This window comes from Lactuca virosa, chromosome 2, assembly GCF_052849685.1.
Source record: "Lactuca virosa cultivar CGN04683 chromosome 2, Lactuca_virosa_CGN04683_v6, whole genome shotgun sequence".
Taxonomy (NCBI): Eukaryota; Viridiplantae; Streptophyta; class Magnoliopsida; order Asterales; family Asteraceae; genus Lactuca; species Lactuca virosa.
Window position 1 is genome coordinate 287,835,414 of NC_136427.1, and position 19,157 is coordinate 287,854,570.

Genomic DNA, 19,157 nt, shown 5'->3' on the forward strand with positions numbered 1-19,157 from the left:
GTACAAGTTCTTGAGAACATCCCAGATATCTTTGGCTGGCTTGCAATTTATGATGATGTCGAAGTTGTCAGGAGCAACTCCACAGGATATCTCATAAAAAGCAACAACATCGTTTTCCATTTTATCAAGATCATCTTTGGTGGGACGATTCATGGCTGGTTGACCACCTCCTCCTAGTCTGACTTGAGCACCGTCAGTTTGAGCTGGAGTAAGAACAGGGACATGAGGTCCTTCCTCTACGGATCTCCATACATCTCTTCCAAGTCTTCTTATACATCTTTCCATTCTTTGTGACCAGTGATGATACTCGTTTGCCACTAGTATTGGAGCTCTATTCGAACCACCAACACTGTTGGAAACATTGAGAGATAATGCTTGTTCCATATTTCCTTGTTTTGAAAAGATTTGTTTTTTTTTTGTTTTTTTTAAGAAATGAGCTTCAATGGTATAGAAGGCCTTTTAAAATCAGAGTTTTGTTTAAAAAGCAACCACTTTGGTTCTAATACCAATTGTTGAGAGAAAAACTTGAGGAACACACTTGAACAAACGTTAGTACAAGTAATATTGCGGAATAAAGTTTAACTCAAAGGATCATAAAGCTCAACAATAATAAGTAAGAGTTAGAAAGTTAGATTGTTAAGTAGTTAGGTGCGTAAATATAAGGAAATATAAATGACAACAAGTATTATATCAAGTATACACTTAAGTTGATTCGTAACAGGAATTGCAATCAATCCAAGTTAGTAAGTGAGATCAAACTTAGTGATGAAGTCAAGAATGACTTGCTCCGAAGAGAGGTTGCGATTAGTTAAGTTTAGAAGATATATGAAGATGAGAGAGTAAGAAGTGAGTAAGATGAGATGTGAGATTCAAGATGCGTATTTTTCATTCAGAAAGAGAACTCTATTTATAGAGTCTCGAAGATTACAAGTTCTATCTGTTCTACCGTGGCCATGCAAGGCACACCGGACAAAAGAAAGTATTCTAATAAAACAGATAAAAAAACTAAAACTAAGAACTGATGACGATGGCTGCGGTTGCGGTACTTCACTGCGGATGAGATTGATTTCGGATCGGAGTCAGTTGCGGTTTGATCAAGTTTAAGAGGGTCACTTTTATGTTCCAACAAAGTGGTTACTACAATTTGCTTATTAGAGATAATTATATTATGTAGGCGGAATCTAGACTGTTCGTGGGGGTGTTAGATCTACTTGCTTACTTCCGAGGTGAGTCTTCTCAGTATACTTACCTGAGTGGTAATACCGAGTAACCGGAGGGTCCTATTAAGTTATCTACCGGAGGGTCCTATGTGCTTATTTTGAGTTATGTGATATTATTCATTTTGTCTTTGTGATATATGTTATATTATTTTGTGCCTTACTGAGATAGGACCGGAGGGTCTAACCCGAGCAGTGAGACCGGAGGGTCCTCACTGAAATACAGGACCGGAGGGTCCAACCCGAGCTGCGAGACAAGAGGGTCCTCACTGAGACACATGACCGGAGGGTCCACACCGAGCCGTGAGACCGGAGGGTCCTCACCGAGACGCATGACCGGAGGGTCCATGACAAGCTATAGTCATGAGAGGCTTATTATTTGTATATGTGGTATTTTGGGGAACTCACTAATCTTCGTGCTTACCGTGTTGAGTGTTATGTGTTTCAGGTACTTCTCAGGATCGTGGGAAGGCACTGGCTTGATTGTACACATCTGTTCGAGACTATGTTTGAGGATTCTGGGATACTGTGATTTATTTTGTGGATTTGTGTTTGATATTCGAGACAATTGTGGTTTTTGAGAAATATGACATGAGTTTTTATGTGTTTTAAAAATGAAAATTTTGTTTGAAATGTTAGAGCATTACAAGTTGGTATCAGAGCCTTGGTTTGAGGGATTCAGATGTACTCTCGGGTACGTTCGGACTCAAACTGAGGATTTGAGAAAAAATTTCTAAAAAGAAATGATTTTTCTAAAATGAGTAAGAGTTTCAAAGAGAAAACGATACGGAGCAGTGAGTACAATCAGTCGGAGCCCGAACGGTGATTTCCCAAAATACTATTATTTGTTTATATTATCAGATGTTTATGATATATTAGAGCTGCATGCTAGAGAATAGGTTAGGTACTTCAGATATTAGGGCTAGAGTTTCCTTATTCATGATGCCTTAGCCTAGGGTATGCTATTAATTGATTTTATCTGCTATTTGCTCTGTATATGTACTGAGTAGGGAGAAACATAACATGAATCTTTAGAGAGAGTTTGAGTAATCTAGGAGAGATACCTAGATGAGCATTGAGGAATCTACTGCGAGAGTAGTTGAGATCCGTGAGGAATAGAGTATTGTGAATTAGGATCCTGAGAGGAGGACTTGAGACGACTACAGGTTGGTGTAGAAGGTAGTATTGGGCCCGTACTACTGAAAACACCGGATCTATATGCGACCCAAGTAAGAATCTTAGGATGCTAAGGAGCATGTATAAGTGGGTAATTGAGTGAGTATGTGTATTGAGCTAGTCTCTGATGATTTTTTGATTATGTTTCAGAGACACTATGGTGATTACCCGCAAGAACCCCGGGGGCAATAGTGCTAGTGACGAGGAGATCCACATGATCATTCATGAGGAGGTGGCCGCAGCTATCCGAGAGGCCATACCAGAGATGTTTGGGTCTATTAAGACCATGTTGATTGAGACATTCGATAAGCAATACGCTGCTGTTACAGAGGCTGCTGCTACTGCAGGCACCGCGACCATAGCTGCAGCTAGGCCACAGAGAGGTGACTCATTGTTGTTTCGTGAGTTCAGCAACACGAAGCCACCAGAGTTTGATGGGACACAAGATCCGATCACTGTCATGAGATGGATCTCCGACATTGAGGGGTGTTTTTATATGTGTTCATGTCCAGAGCATCTGAGAGTCCGGTTCACGCTGAACCAGCTTCGCTTGGGAGCGAAGGACTGGTGGAAGTTTGTGACGACTGATTTTACCCCTTCATATCATGATGTAGTGACTTGGGAGAGGTTCACCAAGTTGTTCCGAGATGAGTATTTTCCCAAGGTGGAGAGGGAACATTTGGCACAGGAGTTTCTGTCTCTTAAGGAGAAGACAGAGTCAGTGACTAAGATTACGAGGATATTCCATGAGAGGGCGATGTTTTACCCTGAGCACGTGTCCACTGAGCAGGCACGTGTGAGTCGGTATTTAAGCATCTTGAGGAGGGACATTCAGGAGTTTGTGGTGAACTCATCTTATCGGACATTGGCTGAGTTGCAGACCAATGCCATGAGGAGAGAGATTAAGCTGGAGATTTAGACCATGGAGGAGGGAGAGCAGCAGGGGAGAGATAGGAGACCGGTACAGTTGCAGCCAGCGGCCAAGCGGGCTAAGCCCGCTGATTCGAGAGCTGGAGGCCAGAAGGTCCGCACTTGTTGCAAGTGCGGCATGAGCCACGAGGGGTCTTGTCGAGAAGGGATTTTCTACAAATACAGCAAGGAGGGGCATATGGCGAGGGACTATCCCAAGGGATTTTCTCTTTGCTTTCACTGCAACCAGATGGGCCATCGGAAGGCCGAGTGTCCCCAGCTCACTCAGGGATCAGCCTAGGCTGCTGCTCCTGCTGCTTTACGTGTTACTGATGGCCATGCGGGGAAGGCCGAGTCTCTGAAGGCTCATGGGAGAGCATTTCAGCTGACCGCAGAGGAGGTCCGTGCCGCGCCTGATGTTGTTGTTGGTACGTATCTCCTTATTTATATTATTTTGAGATTTGTTGTGCTTATATTGTGCTATATATAGGTATTTTTCTTGTGAGTTTTGTGCCTGCTTTGGTGTTATTTGACTCGGGTTCAAGTCGATCTTTTGCGTCTCTGTCATTTAGTCGTCACATTAGTGTCAGACGCGAGGCATTGAGTCGGCCACTGAGGGTTTCTATAGCCGACGAGCATGCGGTTTTTTCCACCGATGTATTCCGGGGATGTGTATTGGAGATTTTTGGTGTTGAGTTCCCAATAGATCTGGTGTCGATAGCGATGGGTGATGTCTGTGTCATAGTGGGCATGGACTGGTTGAGCCGGTTTGGAGTTGTAATCGACTGTGAGCGACAGATAGTGACCATACGAGACCCTAGTGGGGGAGTACTTACCGTATATGGCGAGGGGACCAGATCTGGGTCAGCTTTCTGCTCTGCCGCCAGGGCGAGGCAGAGTTTACAATAGGGATGTATGGGATATTTAGCATCTGTGACGGATACGAGAGTTGCCACTGAGAGGTCGAGTTCTATTTCCGAGGTTCCGGTTGTGTGTGAGTTTCTGGATTTTTTCCTCGAGGAGTTACCGGGTGTTCCTCCCGAGAGGCAGGTGGAGTTCCGGATCGATTTGGTTTCGGGTGCGGTGCTTACTGCCAAGGCACCTTATCGCTTTGCGCCATCCGAGATGCAGGAGTTATCTTTGCAGCTCCAGGAGCTGCTGGGAAAGGGTTTTATTAGATTGAGTAGTTCACTGTGGGGAGCGCCGATCCTTTTTGTCAAGCAGAAGGATGGTTCACACCAGATGTGTATCGATTACCGGGAGTTAAACAAGCTGTCAGTCAAGAACCGTTATCCACTACCGAGGATCGACGATTTATTCGATCAGTTGCAGGGGGCGTCTTTGTTTTCCAAGATTGATTTGAGATCTGGGTATCATCAGATGAGAGTTTGCGAGGAGGATATCTAGAAGACAACCTTTAGGACTCATTATGGGCACTACGAGTTTGTGGTGATGCCTTTCGGACTCACCAATGCACCAACAACGTTTATGGATCTCATGAACCGGGTGTTCAGGCCCATGTTGGATCGGTCGGTGATCATGTTCATCGACAATATTCTAGTATACTCGAGGTCCAGAGAGCAGCATGAGGAACATCTTCGGGAGATTCTTGGAGTATTGAGGACGGAGAGGCTTTACGCCAAATTCTCCAAGTGTGATTTCTGGTTACGAGAGGTCCAGTTCTTAGAACACCTCGTTAATCAGAATGGGATTTTGGTCGACCCAGCCAAGATCGAGACAGTTATGCGATGGGAGGTGCCGAGGTCCCCATCTGAGATCATGAGTTTTCTTGGCCTGACAGGCTACTACCGGAGATTTATCAGAGATTTCTCCAAAATTGTTGTTCCTCTTACCAGATTGACCAGGAAGGGTGTTACTTTTTCCTGGGGGCCCAAGCAGCAGGCCTCATTCGATACTCTTTGCCAGAGATAGTGCGAAGCTCCAGTGTTAGCCCTTCCCGAGGGAGTAGAGGACCTCGTAGTTTACTGTGATGCATCTATCAGGGACGTGTGTGGTGTTGATGTAAAGGGGGCACGTGATAGCATATGCATCGAGACAGTTGAAGCCTCACGAGACGAGGTATCCCACCCATGATTTGGAGTTGGGGGCGGTGGTGTTCGCCCTCAAGATATGGTACCACTATCTTTATGGTGTCTGGTGTACCATATATACAGACCATAAGAGCCTGAAATACCTTATGGATCAACCCAACCTGAATATGAGACAGAGGATGTGGTTGGATGTAGTGAAAGACTACGACTGTGAGATCTTGTATCACCCTGGCAAGGCTAATGTGGTAGCCGATACCCTGAGTCGTAGAGTAGTGAGTGCTCTGATCCGAGACGTATGCATGAGGATGATAGTGATGTCTCCAGTCTTAGATACCATCTGTGAGGCCCAGGTGGTGGCAGTGAGGCCAGAGAACCGTAATAGAGAGCGGGTGATCGGGAAAATTTCTGAGTTTATGACGGATAGTCGGGGGCTTATGACTTTCCGTGGGCGGATTTGGGTGCCTTATATAGGCGGAGCTCGACGTATTTTGATGGAGGAGGCCCATCGGTCGAGATTCTCGATCCATCCGGGGGCCACCAAGATGTATTTGGATTTGAAGAGGGATTATTGGTGGCCCTGCATGAAGAGAGATGCGACATGGGTAGTTGAGAGATGCTTGACCTGTCGTCAGGTTAAGGCGGAGCACCAGCATCCACATGGCCTGTTGCAGCTTCTAGAGATTCCCCAGTGGAAGTGGGAACAGATTTCCATGGATTTTATCACCAAATTACCGAGGACTACGTGAGGTGTCGACGCGATATGGGTGATTGTAGACCGGTTGACAAAGAGTGCTCACTTCCAGGCTATCAGTGAGATCTCTTCTGCAGAGAGGTGGCAGCACGACATGGAGTGCCGACACCGATAGTGTCAGATCGAGATGTGCGTTTTACTTCCAGGTTCTGGAAGAAATTTCATGAGGAGTTAGGTACCCGGTTGCACTTCAGTACCACATATCACCCACAAACCGACGGACAGAGCGAGTGTACGATTCAGACGCTCGAGGACATGCTACGCGCATGTGTTATGGACTTCGGTGGAAGTTGGGACACTTAATTGCCCTTGGTTGAGTTTTCATACAACAACAACCACCATTCCAGTATAGGTATGCCTCCTTTTGAGCTCTTATATTGGAGAAGGTGTCGGACTCCGATCTGTTGGGGATAGGTAGGGCAGAGAGTGATGGGGGGAACTGAGATAGTGCTCAAGACGACAGAGTAGATCCAGTAGGTTAGACAGAGATTACTGACGGCCGAGAGTCGTCAGAAGAGTTACGCTGACCAGCACCGTTCATAGCTAGAGTTTTAGGTCAGAGATTTTTTCCTCCTGAAGGTATCCCCATGGAAAGGGGTAATCCGATTAAGGAAATGGGGCAAGTTGGGCCCTATATACATTGGTCCTTTCAGGGTGATTGCACGAGTAGGTAAGGTAGCTTATAGATTGGAGCTTCCTGCAGAGTTGAGCCAGATTCACACAACCTTCCATGTGTCCTAGCTGAAGAAGTGTGTAGCCGACGAGACGACAGTGGTTCCTTTAGAGGACATTCAGGTTGATGAAAGCCTAAACTACATTGAGAGGCTGATAGCGATCTTGGATAGGAAGGTGAAGGTCTTAAGGAACAAAGAGGTGCCCATGGTTCAGGTTCAGTGGCAACATCGGAATGGATCTGAGTGGACTTGGGAGCCGGAGTCCGAGATATGGGAGCAGTACCCAGAGTTGTTTCCAAAGGATGACTTCGAGGGTGAAGTCTGATTCTAATGGGGGAGAATTGTAACATCCTGACTCCCAGGTATAATATTTAATTAATTTATTTTCACATTTTCAGAGCAACTCGATGAGTTGGATTCCCTAACTCGCCGAGTAGAGGAGTTAATTGGCCGCGTGATTTTAGAGTCTACTCGACAAGTTGGAGGGCCTCAACTCGACGAGTAGGTGTTGAGTGAGGAAACCCGAGTTTTTAGAGTTTGTGTCCTATTTAAAGGACCTTAATCCCTCATTTTCGCCACCCTTTTCACCCTAATACCTTGTGAGAAACCCTAATCGTGTATTTTTGCTTGTGAGAGAGAGAGAGAGAGAGAGAGAGAGAGAGATAGGAGCTAACTTTGGGTTTTCTAGTGCATATTTGGAAGAGGATTGAAGAGCATCAAGCCTTGGAACGAGAAGAGGCTTTTGGATCAAGTGTTTCTCTATGCTAGCTTCAGTTTGGAGGTAAAAAGCTACCACCTTGCGCAATTCTTTTGATAGATCTCCTTCTCGAGAGTTTTAGGGCTTTTCCCCCTTATCTTGTAGTTCTTGAGTTGCTGGAGCTTGTCATGGAGTTGAGACTCCAGATCTGGACAAAAGGAGGTCCCATGAGCCCAAAGATCCAAGCTTTATCAAGCTTTGGGCAAGTCTCCATGCATGAAACCCTTTATGGAGCTTGTTTTGGCATTTTGAGCCCTAGATGCCATGCATGAACATAAAGCTTGTAGCTTTATGTGATAACTGAGCCTTAGAAGGTTAGATCCAGAGTATTAGATGTCATTTCTACCTAAAAACGTATGAATGAGGAATTGGTCTGAAGGGACTCGACGAGTCGGTGAGTTGACTCGACGAGTCGGTTGTGGTTTTCCCCGATGAGTCTGGACATGTTGTAACTCGACAAGTTGATGAGACAACTCGATGAGTTGAGTTGGACTTTCACAATATTTCTGAGAAAACGAAGGAACTCGACGAGTCGTATAGATGCACTCGACGAGTTTAGTCAACACGGACTGTTGACTGGAGCGTTGACGTTTAGGGTTTGGTCAACTGTGGACTTTAGAGACCATGGAGGGGTAAAATGGTATTTTCACCCTTTTGAGATTTAGTGGAGGAGTTAGCTTAGCATATCAACTGGTTACTGCAATTTTCTTATTAGAGATAATTATATTATGTAGGCGGAGTCTAGACTGTTCGTGGGGATGGTAGATCTACTTGCTTACTTCCGAGGTGAATCTTCTCATTATACTTACCTGCGTGGTAATGCCGAGTGACCGGAGGGTCTTATTGAGTTATCGACCGGAGGTTCCTATGTTCTTATTTTGAGTTATGTGATATTATGCATTTTGTCTTTGTGATATATGCTATATTATTCTGTGCCTTACTGAGATAGGACCGGAGGGTCCAACCCAAGCAGTGAGACTGGAGGGTCGTTACTGAAATACAGGACTGGAGGGTCCAACGCGAGCTGTGAGACCAGAGGTTCCTCACTGAGACACATGACCGAAGGGTCCACATCAAGTCGTGAGATCGGAGGGTCCTTACCGAGACACGTGAACGGAGGGTCCATGTCGAGCTATAGCCATGAGAGGCTTATTATTTGTGTATGTGGTATTTTGGGGAACTCACTAAGCTTCGTGCTTACCGTGTTGTGTATTATGTGTTTCAGGTACTTCTCAGGATCGCGGGAAGGCACCGGCTTGATTGTACACATATGTTCGAGACTATGTTTGAGGATTCTGGGATACTATTATTTATTTTGTGGATTTGTGTTTGACATTCGAGACAATTGTGGTTTTTGAGAAATATGACATGAGCTTTTATGTGTTTTGATAATGAAAATTTTGTTTGAAAATTTAGAGCGTTACAGACACCATCTGGTTCCGCATCTGAAACGACGGTGACTTATATAACCACTCTATGGCTCCCAACAGCCAGTACAGCTCCACAAGCAGCAATCATAACCACAACTCCGCAGATTATCGCAACGCAGCAAACAGAGATCCTTGTCTCGCAACAACAATCCTTCTCACACACTTCAGGCACCGGAACCTAGATCTCTCACACTATTCAGCCACAGCCATAATATCCCTCGATGGTCCACCCACATGCCACCATGACATGGGTGTCTCATGTGTCGCTATTTGTACAACAACCGCCGATCTTCAACCAGCTTGTACAACAGACGCCATGTTTAACCCCTGCACTGTCTCAGCTGTAAGTAACAAGCGTGCACCAGTCAGGGATCCGGCTCTTATGGATCCGGTGTTCAGTTCTTAGTAGCATCTGAATTCAACCCCCTCTAGTCAGCCGCTCAACCGTTCAGCTCGTACACACAACAATACATAGGAGCAAGCTTGTACATGACTCCCCCAACAGGGCAATATGCAATCCAGCACTTTGGATTGTCGCCAAACCTACAGCAGTATCAATCGTACATCTCGCACACCGACATGCATAACCATATGTACGCGAACCCCTACAAAATGCAGCAACACGTGGCTTATGGTGGTATGTCGTACTCATACATGGACACCCCCCTGCGAAGCGCAAGCTCCAATTTCAGCCACGAACTGCTACAGTACGAGATCTCGCACACTGCGATGATACGACCCATGCCAAAGTACGACGACACTATAGAGCCAGACGACCACATCGATAATTATGAATGGAAGATGACATCTCTCAAGATGGATCATCGTTTCAGCTGCACTTATTTCCCCTGCACCTAAACAGGAAATGCAGGCAAGTGGTTCAAGTCTATAAGGTCGGGCAGTATCTCAAGTTTTGAGAAGCTGAAATACCTTTTCTTCAACAACTTGATGCAGTTCAGGAAAGGAAAAGGGGATGCCAACTCCGTAATGGCGTGCAAGCAAAAAGAAGGCGAATCGATCCATAACTATTACGACCGATTCACGCTAGCTACCTTGAATGTCGCAGGACATGAAGAGTTCCCGGTGACAGACGCGTTCGCCCAAGGTCTGCTTCCTGGACCCCTATCGAGGAAGATGCAAGGAACTGTTCCTAGATCCAGGGACGAATGTGACATCCCTAAATTTACGACCAGAAAAGACCGATTTGTTTATGCTTTATTTTGAAAATCAGAGTATCTTTTAAAGAAATATGTTGCGGAATTTGTTCCCAGAAAAACGTGATAAATACGTTATCAAAGCATTTCCGAAGAAACGTATTTTATTCCTTTTAAAACATTGGGATGTCTTCGTTAATATAGAAACATAAGCATAAACATGTCTTACATTCATTTACACTAGTGATCTACATCTCCTTAATCTCACAGTGAAATGTAGCTTCATGTCGACACCTGTGATACAAATAAACTGAGTGGGTCAGGTTGGGAAACCTGGTGAGTACATAGGGATTTCAATCCCACAATGTTATATCATATGTATATTTTAGAACTCACAAGTATACAATTTCACCATGTATAAACAACTCTTACCCCACCCCGTCAGTCCTCTTAACGATACTGTCCATACTCTCGGATCTAAAATTTACCTTTTTACTTAATCCATATCCTCGGATCAAGTATGCCTAATCCATGCTCTCAGATCAATAAATGTGCCCATTCCACACTCTCGGACTAGGGACAATTGACTATGCCTCAATCCATACTCCTGGATTAATAACAAATAACTATGTCCTATCCATACTCTCGGACTAAGGACAATTGTCTTTGTCTAAATCCATACTCCCGGATTAATGACAAATAACTATGTCCTATCCATACTCCCGGACTAAGGACAGATGACCATGCCTAATCCATGCTCCCAGATCAATGACATATTTTAAAGTTCTATTCTCCGTGTATATCTCACTCGTACTCATAAGAAGATACTACCCAATATGCCTCATAATTAATTTAGGTTTACTCTTTATCCTAATTCATCATATATTATCAGGTATGTTCTTTAACACATATTTTAGGCAACATCAAATAATTCGCACATCAACATATATTTAATAATTCAATCAATACTTGTATTAAAATCATGTTCACGAAAGGGACTATGCACTCACTTGTTAAAGTGATGATTCCAAACTCGGGCAGCGCTTCGCTTCTAACGATTCTATTTTCCTTTGACGAAACCTAGTATTATTATCGCTAAATTTTAGTCTAATTTTTATTGCGACTAATTATTAGTCTAGATTCATCATTAACTCAAAGTCTACTTTCATGATCTATCAAGTAAGGAACAACCAGGTAGGATCATATCGGAGGTAGGGTCCGTTTTTGGAAATCTCACTTTAAATACCTCACTAAATCACAGCCTAGACATCATCCCCGTAAGTAGATCAATCAGTATAACGAATTTGAATCACTAATAAATCTTATTTATAGGTTCATAATAACGATATTATATTTAAATATAAGGTATATTTAAAGTGGGGTAGGCGTATCTCACTTACAGCGGGTTTTACTAAAAACCGGGCTCCACTGGAGCAGAGCTTCTGAGCTGAAAAGCTCTTTTTCTCAGAGCCGTCGGGTGCTCCAGGGCTTCCTTCTAATGCTAGGGAGGTTCCCTAGGCTTTAGGATGTTACTCTTGTGGTCAACAGGGCTACTTGAGCAGGGATTACCCCAAGAAGGGTTTGATATGTTTCAGCTGTAACCAGACTGGCCATAAAAAGGCCGACTGTTCGAGGTTGCAGGAAGGGGGAGGAGCAGTGGTGGTGCCTGCACCCGCCACACTGAGGATCATCGATGGCCGTCCTGCTAAGGCGGATGCCCTGAGGGTGAAGAGCTGTGCATTTCAGCTAACTACCGAGGAGGCTCAGGCAGCGCCAGACGTTATGGCTAGTACGTGTCTATTATTCTATGTTCTTATTATTTGTATGAATTATGGACCTTTTTGGTCAATGGTATGTCTGCTCATGTTTTGTTTGATTCGGGTGCTACCCGATCATTCGTGTCACTTGCGCTTAGCAAGAAGTTCTGGGACACGCCGGGAACTTTCGATTCCCTGCTCGTGGTAGAGATTGTAGATGACTGCACTGTGAGTGCTGCGAGGGTATATCAGGATTGCGTCCTGAATGTGTTGGGCAAGAGGTTTCGCGTGGATCTGGTCCCGATACCATTACGAGGGCTGAATATGATTGTCGGGATGGATTGTTTGGGAGCCAACGGGGCCATGATTGATTGTGAGCGTCAGTTGGTTAGGGTTCGAACCCCAAGTGGGGGAGAACTGGTTATTCATGGTGAGAGAGCCTCGCAGGGGCCAACTTTCTGTTCGGATGCAAGGGCTAAGAGATTTTTGCAGCAGAGATGTACGGGATTTCTAGCTTATATCTCCGATACGAGGGTTGATTTTTATAATTTCCATTTTCAACTATAATGTATATAGCCTAGTAGGTGTTCGGCAAAAAGATGTGATTTAAAGATAAGATAATAGTGAAATTTTAAAAATCTTGAAAGTAAATCAAGTTAGGGATTGAAGTTTAAGAACATTATAATGAATATATCCAACAAAACGACGTATTATTGTGAGTTTGAGTACCTAAGCTTATATACCCTTAAGGGTATATTCACTTTTCCATATATATATATATATATATATATATATATATATATATATATATATATATATATATATATATATATATATATATAGGTTTATTTAAGACTATGTTAATTTTGTGAGACATCGAACCTTATCTTATTTACTCATCTTGGAGATAAAAAAAACTAAATGTAAAATAAAACGAAAAATCTAAATTTTTTTAAATATTATTTGTATTAAGATAGATGAGGCTCTAAAGATGATATTTTTAGACTTGAAGCTTTGTATGTACTCTGTCTCAACGATTCATACAATAAATTTTGTACCAATTTTCTTTATTTTTTATTTGATTGGTTCGTCATATAATCATATTTAGACTTTATTATCTCGAAAACAACAAAGCAATGGCTGGAATTATGTTAGCAAACATATTAGTTTGTCTAGGTCAAGGTAAGCGGGAATTTGGTGGATAGCGGTCATTTCATTATTTGCAGGTCACGTAAGTTAACATTCAAAAACTGAGTATAAATTTAAAAGCAAGCACGTTGATCCTTGTACTCTTCAGTTACGTTCCAAAAATGAACTCACATATTGGTTTCCTCTTTTCTTGTCTTGTTATATCTGGTATTACCTCCAGCATCTCTATTTCCGGTGGCGGTAATGAGACCGATTATCAGGCGTTGTTGCAGTTCAAGTCGATGATCACTAATGAAGAAGGTCTAAGCTCATGGAACACTTCCTTTCATTTCTGTGATTGGAGTGGTGTTATATGTGGGAAGCGCCACAGAAGAGTGACTGCTCTACGACTGAAGTCGCAAGGCCTAGAAGGCTCGTTGTCTCCTCACGTAGGGAACCTCAGCTTCCTTCGTCACATCTCTCTCTCAAACAACAGCTTTCAAGGAACCATCCCACATGAGCTCGGTCGTTTAACCAGGCTACGTGCCCTCGATCTTAGCTCTAACAAATTCAACGGAGTCATTCCAACTAACTTGACTCGTTGTTCTAACCTTGAAGAGCTTGAACTTTCTTATAACAAGCTAGTTGGAAGCATACCCAAAGAGATCAGTTTCCTCTCCAAACTTACTCTTATTTCAATCCGCACTAATAATTTAACAGGTGGAATCCCGCCTGCCTTGGGGAATATAACATCAATGGAAGTGTTCTCTGCTGCTGAAAATCCGTTCGGTGGGAGCATTCCAAACACCTTAGGCCGTTGGAAAAGCTTAAGAGGTTTTGGCTGTGGTGGTTGTAATTTATTTGGAACCATCCCTCATTCAATTTATAACCTCTCACGCCTAGCTAATTTTTCCTTGGCTGGGAATGAGCTTATTGGTAGTCTTCCGTCAGCCCTAGGTGCAATGCTACCTCATCTTGTTTTCCTTCAGTTAAGGCATAACAATCTAACTGGACCTCTTCCACCCTCGATATCTAATTGTTCAAAACTGAGAATTCTTGAAGTGGGCGACAACAATTTTAGTGGGAAGTTGACAATCGACTTTGCAAAACTAAAAGATATCTATAAAATATCATTATATAACAACATATTCGGAGGAGAAGCTGATGATATGAAGTTTATTAATACTATGGAAAACTGCAGCAGATTAGAGTCGTTGAATCTTAATACTTGCAAGTTTCAAGGAGTGTTGCCCGCATCGATTGGTAATCTTTCTGATCGATTCCGTTTTCTAAACTTGCATGGAAATCATTTACATGGGCGCCTACCTTCAAGTATAGGTAATCTGGTCGGTTTGACGGCTTTAGATTTATCAAAAAACCAATTCTCAGGGAAAATACCCTCCACCATTGGTAAGCTTCAAAAGCTACAAGACGTTTTTCTATCAGAGAACCAATTTTCAGGGCCGATTCCAGATGTCATCGGAAACTTATCATTGTTGTTTACACTGTATCTAAGTTCCAACAGACTGGAATGGCATATTCCATCAAGCGTTGGAAATTGTCATAATCTATTGGCATTGTACCTTGAAGACAATAATCTCAGCGGCAGAATACCTAGACAACTTCTTCGACTATCATCTCTAGCCCTGGCATTAGATCTTTCTCAAAACAACCTCATTGAGTCACTTCCAACAGAGGTTGGCCAACTCAAGATGTTGACTTCTTTGGATCTCTCTGATAATAATTTATCAGGAAACATTCCTAGTAGCCTTGGTGATTGCATTAGCCTTGTATCCTTGTCTCTCAAAGGCAACTCATTTCAAGGCATTGTACCATCAACATTAAGTTCCATGAGAGGAGTGTCAACACTCGATCTTTCTCAAAATAATTTATCAGGTCAAATTCCTCGATTCTTGGAACGATTAATCTTATTAGAATATGTAGACCTATCCTTTAATGATTTTGAGGGTGAAGTGCCAGTGTTGGGAGTATTCGCCAACACAACTAAATTCTCAGTTTTGGGCAATAGCAGGCTTTGTGGTGGCTTGCCTGAACTTGGGTTGCCCAAATGCAAGGGGACAGGAAAACATAAAAGAAGGTTTCCTTTGTTCGCCATATTCATCCTAATTGCATCCACACTTTTCACCATATTATGTTTTGCATATGTTTGGGGTAAGAAAAGGAAGAGTCAACCATCTCAATCATCGAGGGAGGGACGGTTCATAAAAGTATCATATGGTCAACTTCTAAAGGCTACCAATGGCTTCTCCCAAGCTAATTTGATTGGCGAGGGGGGTTTCAGCTCTGTTTACAAAGGAATCCTTGATGATCATGATGATAGATTTGTTGCAATCAAAGTTCTACATCTTCAAAACCGAGGTGCTCATAAAAGCTTCATAGCAGAGTGTCAAGCATGGCAAAGTATCCGGCACCGCAATCTATTGAAGATAATAACTTCATGTTCAAGTGTTGACTTTCAAGGCAATGATTTCAAAGCTTTGGTATACGAGTTCATGCCCAAGGGAAGTTTACATGGTTGGCTGCATGCAAATGCAAGTAAATCCACACTCAGCCTTCTTCACAGAATAAATATCCTTCTTGATGTTGCATCTGCCCTTGATTATCTTCACAATCACTGTCTACCAGCCATCATTCACTGTGACCTGAAGCCAAGCAACATTCTGTTGGATGATGATATGGTGGCCCATGTTGGAGACTTTGGTTTAGCTCGATTTCTTGGAACAAATTCAAACAAAAACAGTACAAGTGACATTAGAGGAACAATTGGATATGCACCACCAGGTAAAGTTCATGTATGTATTCTCAGATTCTTATATTTATTTATACTGTTACCTTTTTTTTTTTGATGTCATTACTTATAAGTTGCAGAGTATGGTGTTGGGAGTGAGATGACAAGTAGTGGGGATGTCTACAGTTTCGGAATACTATTGTTGGAGGTGATGACAGGGAAGAGGCCAACAGACAACATCTTTATTGAAGGCCTCAACCTTCATAAATTTGCAGACATGGCCTTGCCAGACCATGTGACCGATGTTATTGATGATGACCTTCTGAAATTTCTTCAAGAGGATGCTATTCCTACGATAGCAGATGTAAAGAAAATAGAGGAATGCATGGCTTCAACTGTCAAACTTGGAGTATCATGCTCTGTGGATTCCCCAGCGCAACGGATGAATATCGTAAATGTTGTCCATGAGTTGCAGCATATTCTGGATACACTTCAAAATAGTTGAGGTGTCTTGTTAGTAGATATTTTGGGTGTTAATTGTTAAATATGGATGTATCTGAGTATGTGATGAATCTTGTATAATAAAATGTGAAATAAATGGAATGAAGGTATTACTTTGAAAATATGGTGGTCTTTTGAGGATAAGAATGCATAACCTACAAAATCCTTGATTTGAAGATTATCAGTGCCAATGAAGCTTGTTTTTCCTGCAACCAAGTTATATACAAGTAGGGATCGATCCAACTGTGTGTAAAATAAATCATAATGCAAAATGAAAACTGAAACCCTTATTGCATAACAGCTTACCATTTTTACTTGGAAACTCAAAAGCCACCAACAGATGGCATTGCAGTAGAGCAGTCAGGATAAGCCATGGACATATGTTGTAAAAATGAAGGGATCATGTTTCCTCCATCACCGGTGTTCATGGACAAATTATCATCTTTATCTTTCAATTTAACTTCAATTGGTCCATCTTTCTTGGTTTTTGACACTGTTAGGTGTGGAAGATTTCCCTCAAAATATTAAAGTAATAGAGTCTTCCCTGCTTATATTAGATTTTAGCAAGGGCAAAGCAGTAAGTAACCTTTCAATCTCCACATCACCAATTTTCCTGATTGCAGAACTCTGGCGTTCAACTGAATAAAAGCACAAACTAATATTTGATTATTTTCCTCAAATAATTGAAATAATGTTTAACTTTCTTCTTAAGAGTGGTATACCAAGGTCCACCACTTGTATAGACCTTAAACTACATGTCTACAAGAAGCAAGTCTCTATTCATGTAGAATACAGTTTAATTATGGTTTGGAGATCATAACCACCACAAGCTCTATGTTTCTTTAGAACAAAAGATCACTGACAAAAAAAATGCTGGTACTCTTAACAAAGAATAGACCATGATTACAAGAATCCAGACCAAAAGTTGAAGTTAACAACAAAAATGGCATGATACAAAATGACATGAATAATGGTAATGTAGTAGCTAAAACAAAAATGGCTAACATGGTGTCCTTAAAATACTACAAGCTACTGTCTTCATTGATTCTAATAGGAATTAAAATAACTACATATCAAATTCAAAGGTTGGAGGTTTCAAATTTTGACTGCAGAAAGTCAAAATATGATATCTAATTATGGAAAATCCTCAGGTTCTTGCTAATTAAAGTTTCTACGACGATGAGTAATCCAACAAAATGATACTGTTGACAATCTAATCTAAGCATTCCAGAATCGGTTATACTAAACATAGCAACTTCAAAATCAAAGACGTAAACATTACAAATTTCCATAAACGATGAATTTCCTTGACAGAAATTGGATTGGACCACCAAATTATTACCAATTACGTATGCTTTTTATGTCCTTATACGTTTTCAAAGCACAAAACTACATCGGTACTAAAAGAAATATAACATACCTTATTGGTAAATAGATGCGTTTCCTTCAGAAAGCCCATTTGCATCAACCTCAGGCCGAGTATTAACCACGTCTGAACGCTATATGAATTTATGCCTTTTCGCCTTCGGCTTGGGGGACATCATATAAGCGGAGAAATTGATCACAAAACGGCTCGATTAAATTCCAACACCACAAGTAGAACTTGGTGCCCCTGCTAGAAATCGAACCGCAGTAACATAGAGTGCATCACGTTGCCATTCGACCACCACTGTGAAAACCTCATCAAGTGATAAATCAGATTTTGGTTCATATAAATAGTTAGAATTTTCCTTGTAAGCATTGATTTGAACAAATGATGATACTCATTTGGTTGTTAAGGTGGAAGAGGAAGGACAGAATCCTTATAAATAAGAGCGATAACGGAAATAAAAAAAATTAAAACATGGCTGAAAAAATGGGTGGGGCTGTTGTGTCGATCTGTCTGTCTGACGAAAAAGACAATTGATTATGGATCACTAATTTGTGGGCTACTGGGCTGTATGTTAAAAAAAAGAAAAAGCAAAAATTAGGCTTAGATTAAATATTGTAAAGCTTCTACAATATGTAATAAATAAATTTTATTAGATGTTAACTTGAAAATTTGTCATCACTTATAAAATAAAAATAAAATAAAAATAAAAATAAAAAAAACCATTTATAAAGTTCAGACAATAATAAATATAAAAACGGACTTATGATAAAACTGTATTTATTTATTTATTTATTTATATTTCTTTTAACAACGTGAGGTTTAAATTTGTGTCAAAAACCCTTCCTAGTTCCTATTTCCCTTGCACCCGGTTCCCGAGTTTATCAATAGAAGAGAAAAGAATGCACCCGGTTCCCGAGTTTATCAATAGAAGAGAAAAGAATGCACCCCGTTCCCGAGTTTATCAAAAGAAAAGAAAAGAAGAGAAAAAAAAGTAATGAGAGAAAAGAAGAAAAATTAATAATTTTCTTAATTTTTCCCGAGTTCAACTTAACGAGAGAAAAGAAAGGAAAGGAAAACAAAATTTTCTTTTTGTGTTCCCGAGTTGGAAAGAAGTGGAAGAAAAATTAATAATTTTCTTCTTTCCTCCCAAATCCGAAGGAAAGACAGGAGGGAAAGTGATTCTTCCATTTCCTCTCCACTTCCTTCCACTTCTTTCCTTTAATGAAACTTTTCCTTTAATGAAACTCAGGAACACCAATTTTTTTTATTTTCTTCTAATTTCCATCCATTTCCTTTTAACTCTTGAAGATTTGACATCTCAAGAAACCAATTTGGAGGCGTCATTCCAACATGCTAGATGTTTATCCGTGATACTTTTATGGAGGTAAGTTCCTAAACTCAACAATACAAACCCAACCCAAACTCACTTACTGCCAACCTTTGCTTAAATGCACAAATATTATAATATTGTAATAAAAAACGAAAATAGTAGAAAGTCATGCTATAAAAATTGGTGGTGATAAATAACAGA

The 19,157-nt window shown here is 41.5% G+C and overlaps 1 protein-coding gene and 1 long non-coding RNA gene across 2 annotated transcripts; one reads left to right on the forward strand and one right to left on the reverse strand.

The window, feature by feature from the left end:
* Positions 1-13,059: 13,059 nt before the first annotated feature.
* LOC145161341 (uncharacterized) lies at positions 13,060-18,047 on the reverse strand. The gene is made up of 5 exons (XR_013738477.1): positions 17,675-18,047; positions 16,561-16,892; positions 16,369-16,460; positions 15,858-16,243; positions 13,060-15,739 (listed from the first exon to the last, which is right to left on the reverse strand). It is a non-coding gene; the product is annotated as an uncharacterized LOC145161341 (long non-coding RNA).
* On the forward strand, positions 13,187-16,355 carry LOC145161340 (receptor kinase-like protein Xa21). Its single transcript, XM_079080848.1, has 2 exons — positions 13,187-15,806; positions 15,894-16,355. Exons 1-2 carry the CDS (start codon positions 13,187-13,189, stop codon positions 16,256-16,258), a joined length of 2,985 nt encoding a protein of 994 aa, XP_078936974.1. The 3' UTR covers positions 16,259-16,355.
* Positions 18,048-19,157: the final 1,110 nt, after the last annotated feature.